The sequence below is a fragment of the Osmerus mordax genome, chromosome 26 (genome assembly GCF_038355195.1).
Source record: "Osmerus mordax isolate fOsmMor3 chromosome 26, fOsmMor3.pri, whole genome shotgun sequence".
In the NCBI taxonomy this organism is placed as follows: domain Eukaryota; kingdom Metazoa; phylum Chordata; class Actinopteri; order Osmeriformes; family Osmeridae; genus Osmerus; species Osmerus mordax.
In genome coordinates, this window is record NC_090075.1 from 4,435,373 (window position 1) to 4,456,177 (window position 20,805).

Here is a 20,805-nt window from a genome sequence, read left to right on the forward strand (position 1 = left end):
CAGAGAGGGAGAGGGACAGAGAGGGACAGAGAGGGAGAGGGACAGAGAGGGACAGAGAGGGAGAGGGAGAGGGACAGAGAGGGAGAGGGAGAGAGAGAGAGAGAGAGAGAGAGAGAGAGAGAGAGAGAGAGAGAGAGAGAGAGAGAGAGAGAGAGAGAGAGAGAGAGAGAGAGAGAGAGGGAGGGACAGATGGCAGCAGGAGGAGGAAAAAAAGACAGTCCCTTTCATGGCCAGGTGGGGACACATCACGACCACTGAGTGACAGGCAGATGGATAGATGGCAAAGAGGAAGATTGATAAGGGGATGGGCTGGGGGGGGGGGGAGAGATATAAGAGGAAAAGGAAAATAGAACAGTGAGTGATGATGAGGTGGGTTTGAGAGAGGTAGGAGACAGTGAGGGGAAAACGAGAGTGAGAAAGCGAGAGAGGGAGTGAGAAAGAGGGAGAGAGGGAGGGAGGGAGAAAGGGTGAGAGGGAGCGAAATGCAATGCTGATGTCAGCTCTGCATGGGAACACCCGTCTCCTCCATCGCTCCGACAACCCGTTCACATGGCAACACGGAGCTAAAAATATCCCTCCACCTCTATAAATAACCAAAGGAAGGGTCTCTATCTGCCTCTCTCTGACTGGCTCTAGATGGCGCTAGGGTGTAGGTGTGTGTGTGTGGGTGTGCGTGTGCATGTGTGTGAATGTGTGTGTGTGTGTCTAGGGGCATCGACACTCTTTACACACGCGGCCTGCCAACAGGCGTCCGCATGCGTGTCAAACTGAGATGGAGTCCAACCGAGTCAGCAAGTTGGGGAGGTGGCTTTGATGTGGGTCGGAAAAACGCACACAAACGTGTAAAAGTGCACGCAAAGAGCACACAAGCACAGGGCACGGAATGCATGTGCGCGCAGTATTTTGTCTACCTACGGTTAAGACTGTCACTGTGTCACCGGGGGGGGGGGGGGGACACACACACACACACACACAGGGGGAATTAACAGACCGTAACACACACGCATGCCAGTGAGGTCCAGATGTCTACTTACCAACTAAGATAAGACAGAAGAAACCAAGGGGGATGGAAAGACAAGAGAGAACGTGAGAAAAGAGAATGACAACAAAAATGACCGGAAAAGGACAGTCCAGTACAACGTGAAATGAAATAAAGATAACAAATAAGGTGTGTGTGTGCGTATGTGAGAGAGAGAGAGAGAGAGAGAGATAGAGAGGAAAACAGAGATAAACAGAGAGAGAGCAAGGGAGAGAGAGAAACAGAGATTTAGAAACAGAGAGAGAGAGAAAGAGAGAGAGAGAGAGAGGGAGAAGGAGGGTGAGAGAAAGAAACAGAGATTGAGAGACAGAGAGGGAGTGCGTGAGAAACAAACACAAAACGAGAGAAGCAGAGCGAGTGAGGGAGAAACGGAAAGAGAGCGAGAGAGAGAACAAGGAGAGAGGAGAGCAGAGGCAACCTATCAGAGGAAGCGGTGAGCAGGTCAAAGACAAGGAGCAACAGATTCTCATCATGCGGCTCACTGGCTGAGAAAGGCCCAGGAAACTTTTAATTGTTCCGCCTGGGGCTGGGGATAGAGAGGGAGAGAGAGAGAGGGAGGGGGGGGGGGGGAAGGAGGGGTGAAAATGAAACAAGGAGGAGGAGAGGCAGAATCACTAAGAGAATCCTATAGAGCTCCCCCTGGGGGTAGCATTCAGGAGTGCAGGGGTAGGGATCTACTAGGGGTGTACTTGACGGCCCCTGAGGTTCTTGTCACCGTTTCATCTGGTGTCGTTTTCTAATGAGATCTCAGAGGCACGTTGAGACGCAGGAGAAGGGGGAGACACGTGAGCTTTCCTGAGACACCGAAGGAAGTATGCGTGGAAAGAACGCTCGAAAAGCAAGGCCCGAGCCCCCGACGGCGGTGATTGGCCGCTTCGTGCTTCCCGCGTCTCTCTGTGTGGAAGCGTGTCGCTGTGCGTACCTCGCAGAGCAGCAGGTCCGTGATGTGGAACACCATGCAGAGGGGGAACTTGGCCGTGAAGAGGGTGAGGAACCACTGCGAGGCGTACATGTGGGCCTCCAGGTTCATCTCCTGGAAGTGGGACCACAGCTCGGGAATCTGCTCCTGAGGACGAGGAGAGAAGAAGATGACCGAGGAGACTGAGAAGATTTCGACGTCCGACTCATCGTCGCCGAAAGGCCTACACCTTTCTAGACACAAACGGCTGCAATGGGGCGCCCCGGTAGCTGACCGGATAAGTGGACATACCATGTAGGGTGAGGCCATATAGCAGCGGCCTGGGCTTGAATCCGGCCTTGGCCCTTTGCTGCATGTCTTTCCTTCTCACTCTCCCAGCCTTTCCTGTCACATTTCACTTAAAATTGTCCAATAAAGCACACCAAAAGATATTTCTTGAAAAAGTGCCACCAACTGTACTGTATATTCGGGCCCATGACATCAGCAAGCTCTCTTGCTGATGTTTTGCCCGGGATGGCAACGGTAGCTCCTAGCTAATTGCCTGTATTGTTATCTGACTGCTGTAGCTACTGTATGGTTGAGTAGAATGATTATTTTCCTGAAAACAGCAGTGCGTGTGAGAGAACCACGTGGGCATGCTTGGACATCAAAGTGTCAAGCGTGCGCCAGGCTGTTACCTCAGGGGCTAAATCAACTTAACAACTCGCACCTTGTAGTAGGAGCAGATAGAGGACGGTAGCAAAGAGGAAGAAGCCATGCTGTAAACACTGGCTTGACTCCAACCCGTATGCTAACCTTTAGCAGTCGATGCTAACTCCCTTGCCATTGGAGGCTGTCAATACTAACCCAGTTTCATTTAATGCTGAAAGAAAGCCACTTAAGGAATAGGGGGGGGGGGCGTAAAGTGGGTTTGAGTGCCAAATTAAACTCCAATTAGGAGTGGATTTAGTCTCAACTCAAGTCAGAGTCAAGCTGACTCCAACACATGCCTTTACACTCACGGACCTTTGCACTTCCTCCTTGAGAGTGGTGTGTGTGTGTGTGTGTCAGTGGGATATAGCACACACACACGACACACACACAAAAAACACGTCTAAGAGACAGGCACCAAGCCGAACACACACAAAAACAAGGTTTTTGTAAAAAACCCAAAATTATTCAAACGCATCCGGAACACTCCATATCTGCATTCCTCTGAAGGTTTGACGGGTGACACTGGAGGGCAGCTGCAGCGCAGACTGACCTGTAGCAGTCTCTCCAGCTGGTAGAACTTGCAGTGTAGGTCCTCAAAGTTGTTCTTGTACAGAGCTCTGAGTCCGTAGTCATACATGATCTTCACCAGCACGCAGAAAGCCTGCTCCTCGGGCATCTGAACAGAGGGGGGGGGGAATGAGTTGGGTGACGAAGAACGAAAGAGGAGATCAGAATAGAACACAAGGCTTCTTTATCAGGAGTGATCGGTAAGAAGTGTTCACTCTGCGATACTGTAAGTAATTATATTTGACGTAACTGAGAGAATACGAATATTGTAAATAGTGAATATTGAGACCCATCACTCTTTGTCTCAGTGGAGATGAAGTTGGTGGAGTGGATGAGAAGGGAGGCGAGGCCCGAAGACGAGGGCATTTTAATCCGTATATGACAATAAATGAGGAGTGTGCACATGAGAGGATAGGACGTGTGTGTGTGTGTGTGTAGATACACACACGGACAGAGGAGGGTATTTAATCAGTACGACAGCCTGTGTGTCCCGGGCTGAATGGGCTTCTGCAGGTAGACAGGCACAGCCATTAATATTCCTGACACCTCCTGGGCTTCCTGCATTCAAAAGGACCTCTCCACTTCTCCTTCCCCGCAACCCCCCCCCCCCCTCCCCCCCCCCCCCGATCACTCCACACTCTCTCTCACCCCCCTCTGTCTTTCACCTATCTATTTCCGATTCCTGCGTTCGGAAGGACTTCTCTTCTTTTCTACCTCCCCCTCTCCTCTCCCCTCTCACACTCTCCTCTCCTAGCTCGTCTCGGCCTCCACACATTCTCCCGTCAAACGTTTCCTTCTGTCACAACACGTCGCTTCTCGAGCTTCCTCCATCCCTCCCACCTCTCTCTCTGCCAACTGAATCTCTCTCGTCCCAAGTTTGGTTGGATTCCGCCCCTTGCTTCGGCTCCGCGCGTTCATCTCTCATCCTCTCACATCTGTCTCTGAGTTCCTCTCGGGTCTGGTCGTTCCTCCCTGCATCAATCCCAGCCCCTCTGCTCGTTCCTCCCTCTCCGCGTCGCCCCTCTTAACACCCGCACATGACGGGTCATGGACATTGAGCAGATGTCACATGGGCAGCGTATGAACCTTTGGGAGGACATTTTGACGACAGGCTGACTTACGTGCAATAGCAACACAGCCGCCAGAAAGGACTGTCCCTGACAGTAGCCGATCTCCTCGTCGTAGACAGAGTAGGCCTGGGAGAAGGGGGGGAAAAAAGCACAAAAAACATTGGAGACCTTGTGAAGCCGAATCCCTAGACACCGGACATGGTAGTTAGACTGCATCTTCTGTAATAAAGTTATTGAAAAGTAAAGGAGAAGAAGAAAAAAAATTATGGGAATAATTTACACAAACTCCTAATTGCCTCTCAAGCAAAGAGTTCTCCCTTTTATCCTCATCAGTCTTTTAAGAAGAAAGAGCACAGCTCGTGGTGCCCCGACTGCCTAACCCTAAAGTAAATGTGGAGTTGTCAGCATGTTCTCACGCACACCTCAAACAGCATACAAAGTACCGTTTCCTGCGGAGGCTAGATTGTCTTGGCCATTAGCTGTTTCCTGGGACAGCCTCTGGGGCTCTACTCTCCAGCATGGCTTTAATCTGGATGTGCAATCAGGAGATGGTAGAGGAACTCGGCTAAGCCCTGCTTTTCAAAAGGACACAATTTCACACAAGAGGGACCGTCTTATCCTGACCTGATAAAATGGAGGCACAAAGTCAGAGTGGTCAGGAGGTAAGACCTATAATTATATCAGTTAATAGAGAAAATAAATATATATTTCAGTGTGGATAACAATAATATATGCCAAGGTATATACTAAAGACGTAAGAACAGTTCGCGAGAAATTGTTAATTGGAATGTGTATGAAAACCTGCTGAAGGTTTACACTACAATACGACAAATGTAGCATACAATCATTGTGACTGCGTTAACGTGGAAGTCACCTATAAAGGGCAACATGCCCAAAAGGCAATGAAAAGACATTTGTGAAATGTCAACGTAGCCTCACAGCTGGCAGGGAATTGGCATGGCAGTAATTGAGGAGATCGCTTTAGTTAGGTGTCTGGGGTGCAGTTAGACAGATATACATCTGATGGCGTATACCATCGCCTCCTGCTAACCACACCGCCGCCGCGCACACCGGTAGACTGATAGGGGTCTTGGACGGCAGACATGGCCCATTTATCAGCGCAACTCATTTTCATTTGTTTAGGTTAGGGAACGGCGTGACACGTGTGATTAGGTTAATGGCAGCGCACTTCTGACCCAATGTTCACGACGTGAGCGGTTGTTATGTTTGGTCTACTTCTGAGCTAGTTTATTTATAATCATGGCCGCAGAGGATTGGGAACGATTTCAAAAGGTGCACTGTGGAGTTACCTGAGATTTGTAGGCTTACTAGGCTATCGCTTTGTGGGATTCAAACATGTGGCTTTTTAGGGAACTACCTAACCCTTAGCAAGAGGCAATCTACATGTATTTGCATACAAATGAGCACTCGCAAATGACCAACTCTATTCCAGGAAGGGATGTTGAGTGTTTCTGAAAAGTTCAGACTTCTGGCAGAGCAGAACAAAACTAAAGAGGCACAAGTCTCGCTCATCGCTCCAAAAAAAAAGAGATTACATTTGGTTTCAGTTGTATATGGTAGTTGTATATAACGTGTCAGAACTCTGTTTAAAACGATGTGTTATATGTAGCTATATGCACCTGGTTGCCGGTCTGTGATTCTTCAGTGGTAGCAGTTTCTGTTTATAGTTGTGCTATTAATGGAAATATATATGAACATGTTTATCTGCTTTTCTAGTATTTTATTTGGAAGTAGACTAAGCTTTCCTTTTCAAATAAAGTTTTACTGGGCATCAGACACTTCGAGCAGATACACATTTCTCACCAAACTATCTCTGGTTCTTGAACCTGTTCCGTTCCGTTCAGGACGATTGGAACCAAGGCGCTATTTTGCAAACCAGGCCGCTTTTCCACCAGCTTTGAGGAGATTCAGCTGAACAACTGTAATCGAAGATGTGTCATCAACAAGCATACAGATTACTCTCTCGTGCTACTTTCTAGATTTTCCTGAAACTCAGGAAAGGACCAGATTGTCTCCAAGCATTGGGTTTCAGACTTCTCCACTGTTGCCTTCTCCATCCTCTCTTTCCAACCACTAGAGTATGTCACAGCCATCATGGAAAACCCACTGTTTTGGGGGGGCTTCAGCTGGGAACCAACTTTTCAAGTTCTGAATTTAAGCAGAACCTGCAAATTGTCAGCACTTGAGTTGACAATCTTGGCACGGTTTAAAATGAGGTGCACAAACTGTAGGGAAACCCATTCCATGTGGTTGGGGTGAGAATGGGATGGCTTCTGCTCCAAGCTCCCTCCAAGTCTGGTTTGATTCAATGGCTGAACTTTGATTTAACAATAATGCTCATTAGAATTAGTCTCCTAGTCTGTAGACGCATCATCAGACACCACGTGTGGGATGCACCTGTGAGCCTCAGACGTACCTTGCAGATCTTGTAGAGGGAGTCCTGGCCGTCACCAGAGTCTCTGAAGTAGTCGTGTGCTGGGAAGGTCCTGTGGATGTCCCGGGTGATCACCCCTTCCTGGGCTGAATCCTGGAGGAGAACCAAAGACGAATAGGTGAAGACTCGGTAAAGAATCCGAGGAGACCATCACAAATTGAAGACACTTCAAGACTCTTCTCCTTGACAAATGAGAGGAACTCGTTCATTACTCAGAGGAAGAAAAAAACAACAACTAAGAAACAGATACAAATGACCACATGTAAACGTTGCATTACCAAGCCTGAAAGACTGAGGCACAACATACATTTGATCAAAATATCTGTAATTGCCACTTGGTGGCTGAGTGGCTTTAACCCCATATTCCTTTATGACAAACGTCGATAGACCGACAGACTGCAGAGGACCTGTGTGCTTTTTCCTGCGGTTTATCATAGCAAGCGTAGCTCTGAACGCTTACTGGCTGTCCCAGTCCATTCAACATCGGCAGCCCTAGTCTGGCCTTCTAATCTGCAGCGCGGCGGCAACAACACCTCAAGGAAGACTGGCTGCCTGGCATTCTCACACAGCCCACTGTAAGCAGCAGATAAAACAGCCCTGAGCTCTGACGGCTCGACACGCTTGTCTGTGTGTGTGTGTGTGGCTGCAAGCTGGTGTGTATGTCTGAGCGTGTGAATGTGTTTGCAAGCTGGTGTGTGTGTGTGTGTGTGTGTGTGCGCGCGTGTGAATGCGTTTGCGAGCTGGTGTGTCTGTGTGTGTCAGTGAATGTGTTTGTGCATTTGAAAAGTGTTTCTGTGTGCATGTGTGTGTGTGTGTCAGACTGAGAAATGTTTGCTCCTGTTTCTCTCTCTTCCTCCTCGGTCGGAGGTGCCGAACTGCAGAGCCCGGGTGCCCAGTTCGATCAAACCTGGGGAGCTACCAACTCACGGAGGTGAACGACACACGACGGTGTGTGATGGAGTCAAAGCTGAGGGTATGCCGACGTGCCCCCCCCCCCCATCCCCCCCGACACACGACGGTGTGTGATGGAGTCAAAGCTGAGGGTATGCCGACGTGCCCCCCCCCCCCCATCCCCCCCGACACACGACGGTGTGTGATGGAGTCAAAGCTGAGGGTATGCCGACGTGCCCCCCCCCCCCATCCCCCCCGACACACGACGGTGTGTGATGGAGTCAAAGCTGAGGGTATGCCGACGTGCCCCCCCCCCCCCATCCCCCCCGACACACGACGGTGTGTGATGGAGTCAAAGCTGAGGGTATGCCGACGTGCTCCCCCCCCCCCTCCCCCCCGACACACGACGGTGTGTGATGGAGTCAAAGCTGAGGGTATGCCGACGTGCTCCCTCCCCCCCCTCCCCCTCCCCCTCCCCCTCCCGGCTGCCGTCAGGAGGATCAAATGTTGTGCGAAACAAAGCTAGCTAGACAAACCTCAGCCATTGATAACGTGTGGTGAGCCGCCACGCCGTGCTCTTCCCCTCTGATCCACTTTGTGCCAGATAGCCTGGAAGCGCTCGTTGGTTTTAAGCAGGCAAACAAGCCGTTTAAAAAGGTTTGATGCAGGCGGCTGCCAAAACTGCATGAAGCGCTTTAATGAGATTTGAAATGAGAGGGAGGTATGGCACAATGTATTATGCAGGGAAATTGGAACTAACAGTTTCCTTACTGTGGTGATTGTAGTGGGGGGGGGGGAGGGTTTTTATTTTTTTTTTTATGTACATAGTGCTCTTAAACCCGAGACGATATCTTCCCTCTTGTTGTGTCTCGTGTTGCTTCAAACAGACAATCCTGAGAATGAACACAACCATCACGCACACACACTGACACAGAACTCTCCATCCCTATCTCAACTAAGTAGTACAATAATTAGACAAAGAGCCATACCATGGCAATATCAATCAGGGCCAGGAGAAATCTCGTTGACAGGGTGAGTTGTAAACAGTTTGATTAAATTAATGGCGCATGTCACTAGCAATTAACAGCGTCATTAGTCAACTAACGCCAATAAATAAAGCTATCGGCCTTGTCTCTACTTCTGTGAAACACAGGGCTCTAAGTATGGGACAAACTGATAAACAATGATATGTTCATGATCCTCCATGTGGTTTTCTATGCGTGCGTCCGTTTGTGTATGCGTGTTGTGCGTCTGTGTGGGGTTGTGTGTCGGCTACTTCTATTGAGAGGGTGTTCTAAAGTGTGTGTGTGTGTGTGTAAGGGGAGTATTGTGTAGCCTACTTGCACTGAGAGGGCGCACAAATGTGTGCACTGTCTCCTGTATCTCGTTGACCTGCTTTATTTTCCAGCGGAGAGATAAGGCGAGGCCACAGGCCCGCGACTCTCACCGGCAGAGGACAACATGTGCTGCTGTGTGACTCCTGCTCTGCCCCGGGCGTAAAGACCACACTCCCTCATCCACTCTTTTAATAAGCACCACTTACGTCTGAGGAACATCGTGCACCGAGAGTTCGCAGGCATTCCTGTAGGCGCGTGCCAACACACACACACACACACACACACAAGTGAACATACACACACACACACAAGTGAACATACACACACACACACACACACACACACACACCCACACAAGTGAACATACACACACACACATTCCTTTCGACATATAGTGATGCGTCATTCACGTAATGATATAATTGCATGAAGAAGAAAAAACCCCTGTAGCCCTGAGGTCAGACCCAGGCCTAACTCTACATTGTGGTAGATGACAAGATAAATATGCATGCATTTGGAAACAATATTAAGTATTAACTACGGCAGGGGAATTAAATCAAGACAGCTGATGTAGCAGGCTAAAGCTGTTCCATCTATGATAATATTATAGTGCTGACAGTTAGTCCTCCAGGGGACTAAGAGAGATGAGTGTGTGTGTGTGTGTGTGTGTGTGTGAGTGTGTGTGTGTGTGTGTGTGTGTGTGTGTGTGTGTGTGTGTGTGTGTGTGTGTGTGTGTGTGTGTGTGTGTAAGTCAGTGTGGGGGTGTGTGTGTGTGTGTGTGTGTGTGTGTAAGTCAGTGTGGGTGTATGTCCTTGTTTAAGCATGTGTGTCTCTGTGCTTCCTAATAGTCACTCAGCTCCATTTAAGCTGACTGTTTAGGGGAGGGGGAGAAGGAGAGAGAGACACCGGGACAGCCAGAGACACAGGGGTGGGGAGAGACTTCCTCTAATTGCAGCCAGGGGGCCATACTCAGACACAGCATTACTCAGCCCTGTCGAGTCCACACAAGCGAGTCCCCCCCCCCCTCCACGCTACCCCCTCCCCCCCCCCCCTCCTCCACCCACCTCGAAGCTTCCTGCAACTGCCCACCCGCCCCTAAACTGCCTAACAGCCCCAGCACTGCCCACCCGCCCCTAAACTGCCTAACAGCCCCAGCACTGCCCACCCGCCCCTAAACTGCCTAACAGCCCCAGCACTGCCCACCAGCCTCTGAACCCCCCACTGGTCATAAGCAGCCCTATAATGTGCCTCTCGCCCGCCCCTCTCCTGGGATCAAACTGGGAATTGAGTGGAACACCAGCAGGGTGAATTGAGGTCAGACCATTAAGGGATGCTGATGACTTTTTCGGTGTGTGAGCGATGTGTTATGAAGAGGCTGGGGAAATTGTGCCGAGCTCAGACGCAATTTACAGTACATAGCGTTAAACAAATAAGTACAACGAGCGCCCCAAGGAAGGGTCGTGTGTTTCTAGAGAAAAGTGAAAAATAAATTACAAATAAATAAAAGAAAATACCAAAATAAAACGGTCATCCAAGCTGGAAAAAAGCTGTAGGCATGGCGACTGGTTATTATGCAAAGACAGGAACCTGCTCTGTTATCCCTCTCTCCTCCTGTCCTCCTCTCCTCCTGTCCTCCTCTCCTCCTCCCCCTCTCTCTTTCTTGCCGCCCCCCCCCCTTTTCTGAAAGTCTGGAGATGAATCTTTCATCTTCAGAGCCGCAGCGACAAGCCTCTAGTTCTCAACAAATCGTATTCATGAATAAGCAGGGGGAGTTGAAGGGGCTCCGAATGGTCATTTAGTCACTAACATCTGTGAAGCCAGCCTCCGGCGCACAAGAGGAGGAATATGTGGGTGGAAAGGTGTGTGCGGGCGTGTGTGGGCAAGTGTGTGTATATATATATGGCCAATCCAATATCCAATAAGATGCTGTCAGCCCCCAGCCCCCACCCTCCTTTTGTGTAATTTCACTGCGGTGGATGGCGAAGCCTAAATCAGAGCGAGCCCTTCTCCTGTGGCCTTGCCTCCACCATGTTGATGGATGGAGAGAGCCACAGGCTCATGGCTGGTCTGAGGCGGGCCCGCCTGCTGTCAGCTCGCTGCTCGTTCAGGAGGAAACACAAACCCAGCGACCTCCGAGGAAGGATTTGAACCCGTTTCTGCCACGTGTGGCTGTGAGTCTCTCCTCGTTTGCTGTGGTAAAAGGTAGTACCGTGAGTATAGTAAAAAGAATATAACAATACTCCACAATGTTTTTGCAATACTAAGGCCCAGTTTCCCAGACATGGATTAAGCCAAGTCCTAGACTAAAAAAAACTTTTCAATGGAAATCTTCATAAAAATGTTCTCTTACTTTAGGACTAGGCTTAGTACATGTCTGGGAAACTGGGCCTTAGTGTATGTTTCTCAGGGAACTTACTTCACAATTTGTGAACAGTTTCTGAACGCTCACAACGTCAAATCAGGTCTTTCCAGCTTTCAGGCCTGGACATACAACAAGGCGGATGGATCATAACGGGTCCTGGCCGTGCTTCGGCTATCCCCATCCACTCTGTCCCAAACGCTTCGACACCAAAACCACCATGTGGACTCACAAACTGTGGCTGGAAACAGCTGTCAATCCTTGATGGTGCCCTTCCCAAGGTTGCACGGCGTTGGCGTGCGCTGACTGGAGCCTGCTCGCTTTAGACCCACGGCTGAGAGGCAGCCGTGCTGAGCTAAACCTCTGAGTTGGGGCTGCATGTGGGGCTCAGACAGACGACGAGTCAGACCCCATTAAGCCCGACGTGACAGCCAGCCTAATAAGTGTGGCAGGAGATCCTGCCTGACAACTGCCACTGGCATCCCGCCGCAAGGCTAACCGTAAGTAGCGTAAGACGGCTAGCTGTATTGTGCGGGCGAGAGACAGCTCTCTCTGCCTGGGCTGACGAGAACTCGCAGCAGCGATAGTTTCCCCAGAAGTTCCGTTCAGATTGACATGCACAAACCTTTAAAGACAAGTATAAAAAAAAGACTGGAGAAGCCAGGTTACTATGACACACATATCTGAAGCATCCGAATCCCTCTGTGGCGCTGGTGTGTGTCTGTGTGAGTGTGTATGAGTGTGGGTGTGTGTGTGAGCGAGTGTGTGTCGTGTGAGCCTGTGGTTCTCCAGCAGGCTCTGAGAGGCAGGCAGGCGTTCTCAGCCAGGCTGGGGGAGATCTGGGCTGTCACCAGCAGCCCACCATGCTGTGCCATGACCCAGATCACTGGGGGACGCCAGCGAGCTCATCCCAGCCCCTTGATGCAGGGAGAGGGCATGCCGGAACAACGCTTGCCTTCACGCACCCTGAAGAGAGCGAGGCCAAAGGGGGGGGGGCCGACTCCATGACACACCTGACCGGAGAGAAGTTCGGTGGACCACCAAACGCGAGAACACCAAAACATGCGCCGGCGAGCGATGACGTCGCGTGCCGGACGAGGGGCAAAGGGGGTTCGTTTGGCACGATTTTCTGGAGACTAAGAGGCCCCAGATGAACAGACAGGAGGAGATGTTGAAGGCACGTCTGTCCGAGGATTACGCCCCTGGAACGTCTCCCAGGAAGTCCTCCCGAGCTCCGTCTCACCAAGCCGGAGGCTTTCATAGATTTATAGATTAGGTTTGTGTACCTGAATCGTTACACTTTGCACTTGTGTGCGCAAAGCCAAAAGCCTGGCAAGCCGAGAGAGATTGCGATGCCGTGCCGATATGGGAGGGAGGGAGGGAGGGACGGACGGAGGGAGCTCGACTGCTCCGATGGGGAGGAAGAGAGGGAAGGAGGCGGAGGGAGGAGAGAGGATTGACAGGAAGGATATTACAGGGTCTATTTTTCTCCCGGGTGAAATCCAGCACCTCAAAGGGAACACGTAATTGAAATTGACAAACAGTTGCATTAACCTGATCACATAGGCCCCACCTTGCCATGGAGCCACAAAGGAAAGGTGGAGATGGAGGAGGATGAGAGGGAGAGGGAAAAGAAAGAGAACGGGCGGGAGAGAGAGAGAGAGAGAGGACAGGGGTGTGGTGCCTTTTAAGCTGTGCCAGAGTAGAGACAGATTAATCTTGTTCATGCATAATGCATGTGTGCGCAGTGTGTGATCGTACTTACGGACTGTTATTAAGTGTGTCACGGGGAGAACATGGGGGCATAAACACACCTTGCACAGACACACACACACACACCTTGAACTCAATCTGTGTCAGGAGATGCTAGAGAGCCCCCTTAAAGTGTCCAGCTGTGATCCAGCTATATCTTGACATAGAATTCACCTTTAGCGCTGCCTGGCAATCTAGGCCGGTCCATTAAAGCGTGTTACCATCAAAAATGGTACGACCCTGAATGAATCCAAAACAACCAGTGAAACACAACGATAACAATAATCCCTGGGTACGCCTGGATGCAGAATCATTCTTCATCTTCCAAGGCAGGCAATAATAAACGAGATATTCAGACAACGGCAGTCCGTTAATTAAAAATCAAGTCCTTCCTCCAAGACCTTTGTCCTTCAGCGTGGGCCGCGGCGAGGAATTTTCGGGGAGGTCCCTCGAGGGGACACAACAGCTGGTCCTCTTGACAGAGTGCAAAGTCATCCGTCGCACTATTGTCACCGTGGGTCTTAACGGGCCGAGTGGTTATGCATTCTAATTGGTTTGAAACTGTAGGCGTGTTCCGAGTCGGAAGATGCACTTCAGAAACCGGGAATGCTGGATGAAAGGGTGGGGCGCCACTCACTCACTCACTGACTCACTGACTGACTCACTCACTGACTCACTCACTCACTGACTCACTCACCCCACCCATCCCCCTCCCCTTCACACACACACCGCTCCCCTGGCTGAGAGAGAGCAGAAGAGCCCTCCCAGGACACCTGGCATTTTCTGCGTTTGTGTTTTAGCGGGTGACATGGCCTCGTGTCCCTCTTTACACCCAGCCCTGGCTGAGCTTTGCTCCTGTGAGAGACACACTCCAGGGACAGGATAATTGATCTAGGTGGACAGCACTCCTGGTGAGCTGGGGCAGGCAGCCGAGAGGTCGCACAGGTCGGTCGGACTGTGTTTGTGTGCGTGTGTGTATATGTGTGTGTGTGTGTATGTCAAAGACAGCCGAGTCTCAGGTCACCTCTCCGACCTAGCCGCCGAAGACTACAAGGGTACACAGTGTGTTCACCCAAGCTGTGCCTCCTGTCCTCGCAGACAAGGGTCTCTTTCTTCATTGCACTTGTACCAGCTTGTAGACCCCTGCCATGAGGTGTCCCTTTACACACGGCGCCCTATGGCAGAACAGAAGTATCGCTTTCAGTTCAACGTACGTAAATATAAACAGCTTCCTGAAGCCGAGAAAGGTTTGGGTTAGGGTTGGTTACAGCTGACGGCATTGATGGGGGTGGAATTTGGGACGTATATGGAGCCCCAGTACACCTCCAAATGTGTAATACTTTTTCAGACGCGAGGCTAGTACAGACGTTCTACTTCAGTTGCATCGACTGAACAAAGAAACGGTTACCTCCAGTCTCAACACTAGCCATCTAAAGACCCCTACTTGCTACAACAATGATGGAGTTGGTTCAGGGTAGACGTATAAAGCTTGGCTTCTGCCGAGTTCAAGGAACCAATCTTTTCTTTTTTTTTTTCTCTCTCCCCGAGTCCGTTTATCCTCAGAACAAATGCATACATGAATGAATAACAACGTAGCTATTTCGGAGCGGCACAAATATCCATTTTAATTGCACCCTATTTATAAACTTCAAATAAACTCTGAAAATCCTCTTCCCTTCCAGAGCTCCAGGTTGCCATAGCTACACTACCTCGACGAGGTCGTAGCCTGTTGTGTGCAAGCATGGTGAAGGAGTCACGGAACATACCGTTTTTTCCAGGAGATAAGACACGAAACTGGAGCGTAGACAGTTATCCGTATGTTACCTTAACCTCTGACCCTTTCTCTCTCCATATTTCCTAACCACGGAAACGCACACGGGCTTTCATCTCCGTCTGTTGTCATGCTACGAGCTCTGTAGTGTAAGCAGCAACTGCTATGTTGAATTGGGCACATAAGTGTGCACATTGGCCTGTCCATTCATTTTCACACAAACAGATATGCTCTTACTTAGAGACAGTGCATCATGTCCGTGTGTGTGCGTGTGTGTGTGGGGGGGGTCATTTCTTCCCAAGCCATGTGCACACTGTTCTCTTGTCAATCTCTACATTCCCAGCAGCCCACATAGACAGTGTCAGGGAACAGTTGGTTTCTTAAAAGCAAAGTAACACTGGAACACACAAGCAGACAACCACGGGCGCGTACACACACACACACGCCATTTTCATCCACTGCTCAGTCCTCAATGCTGACTGTCTGTCGAACTCAAACTCCAAGGACCTTTCCTTTCAATCGCTCAAAGGCTGCTCGTATGAGCTACAGCGATTGTTCTTGGTTATCTGGGCAACTGGGCAAACACACACACGCACACACACTTCCCTGGAGAGGCAGTTACAACCCTCCTCCAAAGCTGCCACTTGTTGGGCTAATTAAATAACGTTAGCACTCCTTAGGGAGCTGAAAGTGAATTTTCACTTTCTCTTCCACCACCACCCCCCCCCCCCCCTCCCTGTCTCTACTGTGGGTCTTCATAACCTGTTTGTTCAGCTCCTAATGACATTAGTTGGTTATTCCATGGCAGGCTCTATTTTGGGAGCTGAGACATATGATCCCTTGGCTGGGCTTTTCACAGAAAAACAATGAAGCCGGACTCAGATGACACACAGCTCTCCAACAGGGTAACAATGTGAGGTTCCACTTAGGAGAAAAACGCTCGAGATTCTTAAAAGGGAGGGAGAACACGCATGTGGTGCATCCCAAACACGGGCGCCGTAGGAAGGAAGGACGACGCGGGCGAACATGCGGTCGGGAAGCATCACTCTCGGTTTCCATGACAATTATAAAGCCCCGTTACGAATCGTTTTTCCTCTCTTATCTTGAGATTTACCCTGGCGTCCATCGTCAAATACACTGCCATAGCCGTTCAGCGGAGACATGCAAAAACATCATTTTAAGGAGAAGGGTGAAGGTTTTTTGTTGAAAACGAACTAACGAAATCAACATGGTTTTCTTTTTTGGTTTTGACCTAATTAAGGCTACTATATTTGTAAAGAAAATGCCCTGCACGCGCGTTCACAAACACACACACACACACGTGAATCAACAGAGCTGCAACTAATCATGTGCATTTTGAGAACGTGTATGTCTGTCGTTCTACAACACAAGACGCAAACATTCCACGATCCACAAGCTGTCGAGTGCCCCAGCAGCCAGGCAAGCTCAGCAGGGCCAAGTAAAGGAGTGTGTCAGCTCTTTTAACCTGTCTCTTTAACACACCACACACACACACACACACCATTCCCTATCCCTCCCATTTCCTGTGCAAATACCATGGCGGTGGCACTAACCATACTGATGATGGCTCGGGGGGAGGGGGGGGGGGGGGGGGTGGAGGGGGGGGGGGGGGGGGCAGAACACTAATCAGCTGCATGGCAGTGTGCGGGTCATGTGACACGCAGCTCCGGGATGCAGAGCAGGTTTCTGCAGGGGCTATTCTGCTGTCGTATGGTGTTTAATTCTGCTAAACGCCCGTAGAGAGGCTTTGGGACTAGACAGTCTGCCAGTCTACCTGGGGTTGGGCGGGGCGTGCGGTGTGGATGTGTGAGGGAGAGAGAGGAGATTACCATAACCCAAATGCATCACATACACTTTACTTAAAAAGAACTGGCTCTACCGGGCTAGACAACAAGGACTACATGGCCAGGTTTACTGCACATGCAGAGCTCCTGGCAATTACATGTCTGCTCATCTGCCTGTTTCTCTAAATGCCTTTAACAATCGTATATCCTTCCTTGATCTCTCTCTCTCTGTGGGTGTGTGTCTGTGGTTGGCACCACTGTCATGGAGGGTGTGTGGCAGGAGTGTGTTAGTGCCAGAGTCAGGCAGAGCACAGGAGACCGCCAGCTGGGGAATGGTCCTAAAGGGGGGCCAGCAGACACACACACACACACACACAGTGGGGCAAAGTTATAAATATATACACCACACAGACAGACACACACACACACACAGTTATGTACATCCGCCCCAAAAACACACTCACTCACTTAACAGCTAACAAAGATCATGAATTCAAACAAGAAACAACCGAAGAATCCTCATCACGCCAGCCCTAATCATTCTGAAATCCACTCTCGTTCTAAACGGGGATTACGTCCTCCTCTGTAACATGGGCCGTCTCGTATTATCAAATGCTGGTGGCCAAATAATATCATTGACCTAAATGGGTTTTTCTAACTGAGGTCAGCCATGAAGATGGTTTTGTGCTGAGGAGTAGATGGATTTTGTGAGTGCTTTTAGAGCCTGCATTGCATAAGAAGACCAAGGGTAGAGAGAGAGACACAGGGAGAGGAGAGAGAGGAGACAGCGATAGAGACAAGACAGAGAGGAGACAGAGAGAGTCCCAGAGAAAGAGAGCGAGATGATGTAATTGAGACAAATACAACAATTTGCCATCCATAACAGATATGACATTGCTGAGACGTCTTCTGAATCTGGGGACACATTATCATTGCTGTGTCAGAGAGCTTGCTCCGATTACTCCGGGGTTCTTGCATGAACATACTGAACATCTCGGGTGTATATAGGGTGCACATCCTCCATTGAATATGCATATGCACCATTCAACCTTACCCCAAAACGCCAAATGGTTAGCCACACTGCGCACACACCTGATCTATTTGTAGCTATATGTGGTTGATGGCAGCCACCCTCATCCTTATGATGGCGTGGGCGCGCGCGCAGATGGTTGGCTCTCACGCCACTGCCGCACCCCCCCCCCCCCCCCCCACCCCCAGATGGCGCTAGCTGGCTAGGTGGGGTGCGACCAGCCTAATAGCGTTGAGTGGGAAAAAAAGCTAGCTAACGCTAGCTGTCTGCTAGCGTTAGCATCAACAGACCGCGGGCCATTCATCTGCCATCATCAACTGTGCTCAGGAGCAGTGCAAGCTGTGACGGGGCCACACACACACACACACACACTTGGCCAGGAGATAATTGAATCCTGTATTGATACGATGTTGCTGTCAGGTCGTAGTTTTGTATTCTATTCGTCTGTGTTACGACCTGTGTCAATTTGCAAATGAAACAGTAGGTTGTGGAAGGAGATGACGGCGACAGTGAGAGATCAAGGAGACACTTATAAGGGGCGGCTTTAGATCTTGCTCAGTCTAGACCGAGGTTATGACGGCAGAGTGACCATTGGTGCAGTTGCAGGATGAGAAAAGGAAACAATTACCAACATCGCCAAACTCCACGGTAACCCCTTGGTTCCCAAACCAGCTAGTTAGAACCTTCTGGGCTGGTGTGCCTCAACCTTAACACAGCATAAGGGGCTTCCCCCTATTTAGATAGAGCCAGATCCGGGGTGGTTCGCATAACCTGCTAGACATCTGACAGAACTCCAAACAGCCCCGTCGTCATAACACAAAGGCCCCAGGCTCGCTGTGATGTGGCAGACACCTGTTCGGCAGCATATGCGAGGCCCCCGGTTTAACTCACTCCCGGCCTTTTCAAAGAGCGTCTCCATGCAAAATACATGAGTGTGGCGTCTCTGTCTATCTGGCGCTCCTTTGGCAGAGCCCCCATTAAAGCTGTTGGGCAGGCCTCGGAGGGCGCCCATTGTTTCGGACGGGAGCGTGAGCAGCTCGCCTTTGATTAGGGCTTCCCTCGTCTTGCAGCGAGGGGGCAGGTGTTTCTCCCGCCATTGGCCGTGCATTCATTTGACGGGGGCAGGGGAGGGGGGGGGGAATAGATGAGGCTCTCTCTCTCGCACGTGCAAATGTGCAGCTGTGACGATTAATATTAAAGAGAATTCATAATACAGTCTACATGGAGAGGATTTGGGCATACATATTCATCATTCTGGACTGTAAGCTCCCCTTGGTTAGCGTCATGCATATGGATGAAAGGCTGGCAGGAGGAACAAATGTCGAGCAGCCTACACCAGGAGGACGGGGGGGGGGGGGAGGTGGTACGATACGAAGAGCACGAAAGACAAAACGTATGACAAACGGCAGCCGTGTAACATGCAACGCAAAACTGGAGTCTGTGGGTCTAAGCGCCATCTATCAGCAAAAGGTTAGGCAGATAATGATCGGTCTGTGTCACAGAGAAATACACAGAAACGCACACACACAAAAGCAACGGGTAAGGTCTAATCAGCGTTGGCTTCTGAGGAAATCGATGTTGAGGAAAAACACAGGGTCACTTGGGCCACCGATGTTGTGGACAAACGTCAGGAAATGAAATTAGAGAAAGGGCTGCAAATACACGAAATGTAACTTCTACAACCATTTCCACTAGCCTCAATTCAACTTCAACAGGTCAGGACATAACTAACTTTTGAAAATAATTTGTGTCTCTGCCTTCATACCTCGATAAAGGAAAATAACTGTTGAGGAAGATTGGAAAACATTCACCAACCGGGGCCGGGCCATGCTAGCACCCAGAGGCAGGAGGAGGAGGGATCGCCCGCACTACCAACCTAGCCTTGCATAGTTTTTATCCTCCCCAGAGACGAAAAAAAAGAAGAAAAAAAAAGAGCGAAAATAAAGGAAACGCGTGAGGACGCAGCACTGAGACGTCTCAGAACACACTAGAACCCCTCAAAATGTCTCCCGCCTCTTTCTGCACCCGTCTGATAAACAAGACAAGAACATGACCGATCTGAGAGGGCATCTACAACAGGATTTTTTTCCGGCATTTCCTTAAATGAACTCGACTGGCCCATCGCCCCGTTAATCAAAGTACCCTGGGATATGAAGCACGGGCACTTGACTGCGATCTAGAGGTGAATGTATGGATTTCGCCAAGGCAATTTGCTTCTGGTTTCATTTTCTTTCCCTGAGTGAAATGGGAGCAGGCATGCTGTCTGAGGGCTAGGGATAATGAAGGATCAGCCACATAACGAACAGCTCTTTACGGTGGGAGAGCCTGTGACGCGGCATGCATTAGCCCCAATGTCAGTAAAGGGCAAGGTACCTGCAAAGCCATTACTTGCTGTGGGGCCATTAAACAGCATTACTCCGGGCCTCTCCCTTCTTAATAGAGAGATAGATGATATACAGCACAGTACAGGAAGAATCCTGAACCTCCGCAGACCATACAGAACACTCCACCAGTCACACACACACGTGAAACAATTTATGTAAACAATTCCACCTCTTTTCTGGAAACAGCAACAGAGAGGGGGCCTTAAAGAGCAAGTCTGCACATCCTTTATTCATGAACCCACTGGAAGTGCAAAGACCTGCCCAATCAGACAAATATTTGATGTGCTCGTTAGATGGAAGGGATAAAGGTCACAACAAATTCTCTCTGATAGAGCTCCAAACTGATACCCCCTCAGAGACCCTCACAGCACGGCGACCTCTGGAGTTCCAGCCTACAGAGATCAGGTCCTGTTGAGTGTACGATGCTGGGAAGTCTCATTTTCAGAGTTCTGAACTCTGTCAGCCGACAGCGCTAAAGGCTAAAAACAAACATCTGATTTAGGGTGTTTTTCAGACGTGTCTGAGTCAATGAATGTGTCATAAGACAATGCACTACCAGTGAATACTGAATTCAATTCTTTCAAGGAATGGCTATGAACTGCTTTGAACAAAATAACTAACTGGAGCTGCCCTTGCTGACATGAACGAGTTGAAATGTTCAAGCATGTGCCCTACATTTACAGAATAATTTAGAGAAACCAACATTTAGCAAGCTGTTTTTGTTTCAATGCAG

General features: G+C 49.8%; 1 protein-coding gene across 4 annotated transcripts in view; it reads right to left on the reverse strand.

Moving 5' to 3' along the window:
- Positions 1 to 20,805, reverse strand: part of rabgap1l (RAB GTPase activating protein 1-like) — a 69,779-nt gene that overhangs the window by 17,979 nt on the left and 30,995 nt on the right. For 3 of the 4 annotated variants that reach the window (XM_067229557.1, XM_067229558.1, XM_067229560.1), the window contains exons 14-17: positions 6,726 to 6,836; positions 4,340 to 4,414; positions 3,202 to 3,327; positions 1,962 to 2,105 (exon numbers count right to left, since the gene is read on the reverse strand). In XM_067229557.1, the coding sequence (XP_067085658.1) occupies positions 1,962 to 2,105; positions 3,202 to 3,327; positions 4,340 to 4,414; positions 6,726 to 6,836 (456 nt within the window). The remainder of the gene's footprint in view (positions 1 to 1,961; positions 2,106 to 3,201; positions 3,328 to 4,339; positions 4,415 to 6,725; positions 6,837 to 20,805) is intronic. The other variant, XM_067229559.1, reaches the window with a different exon arrangement.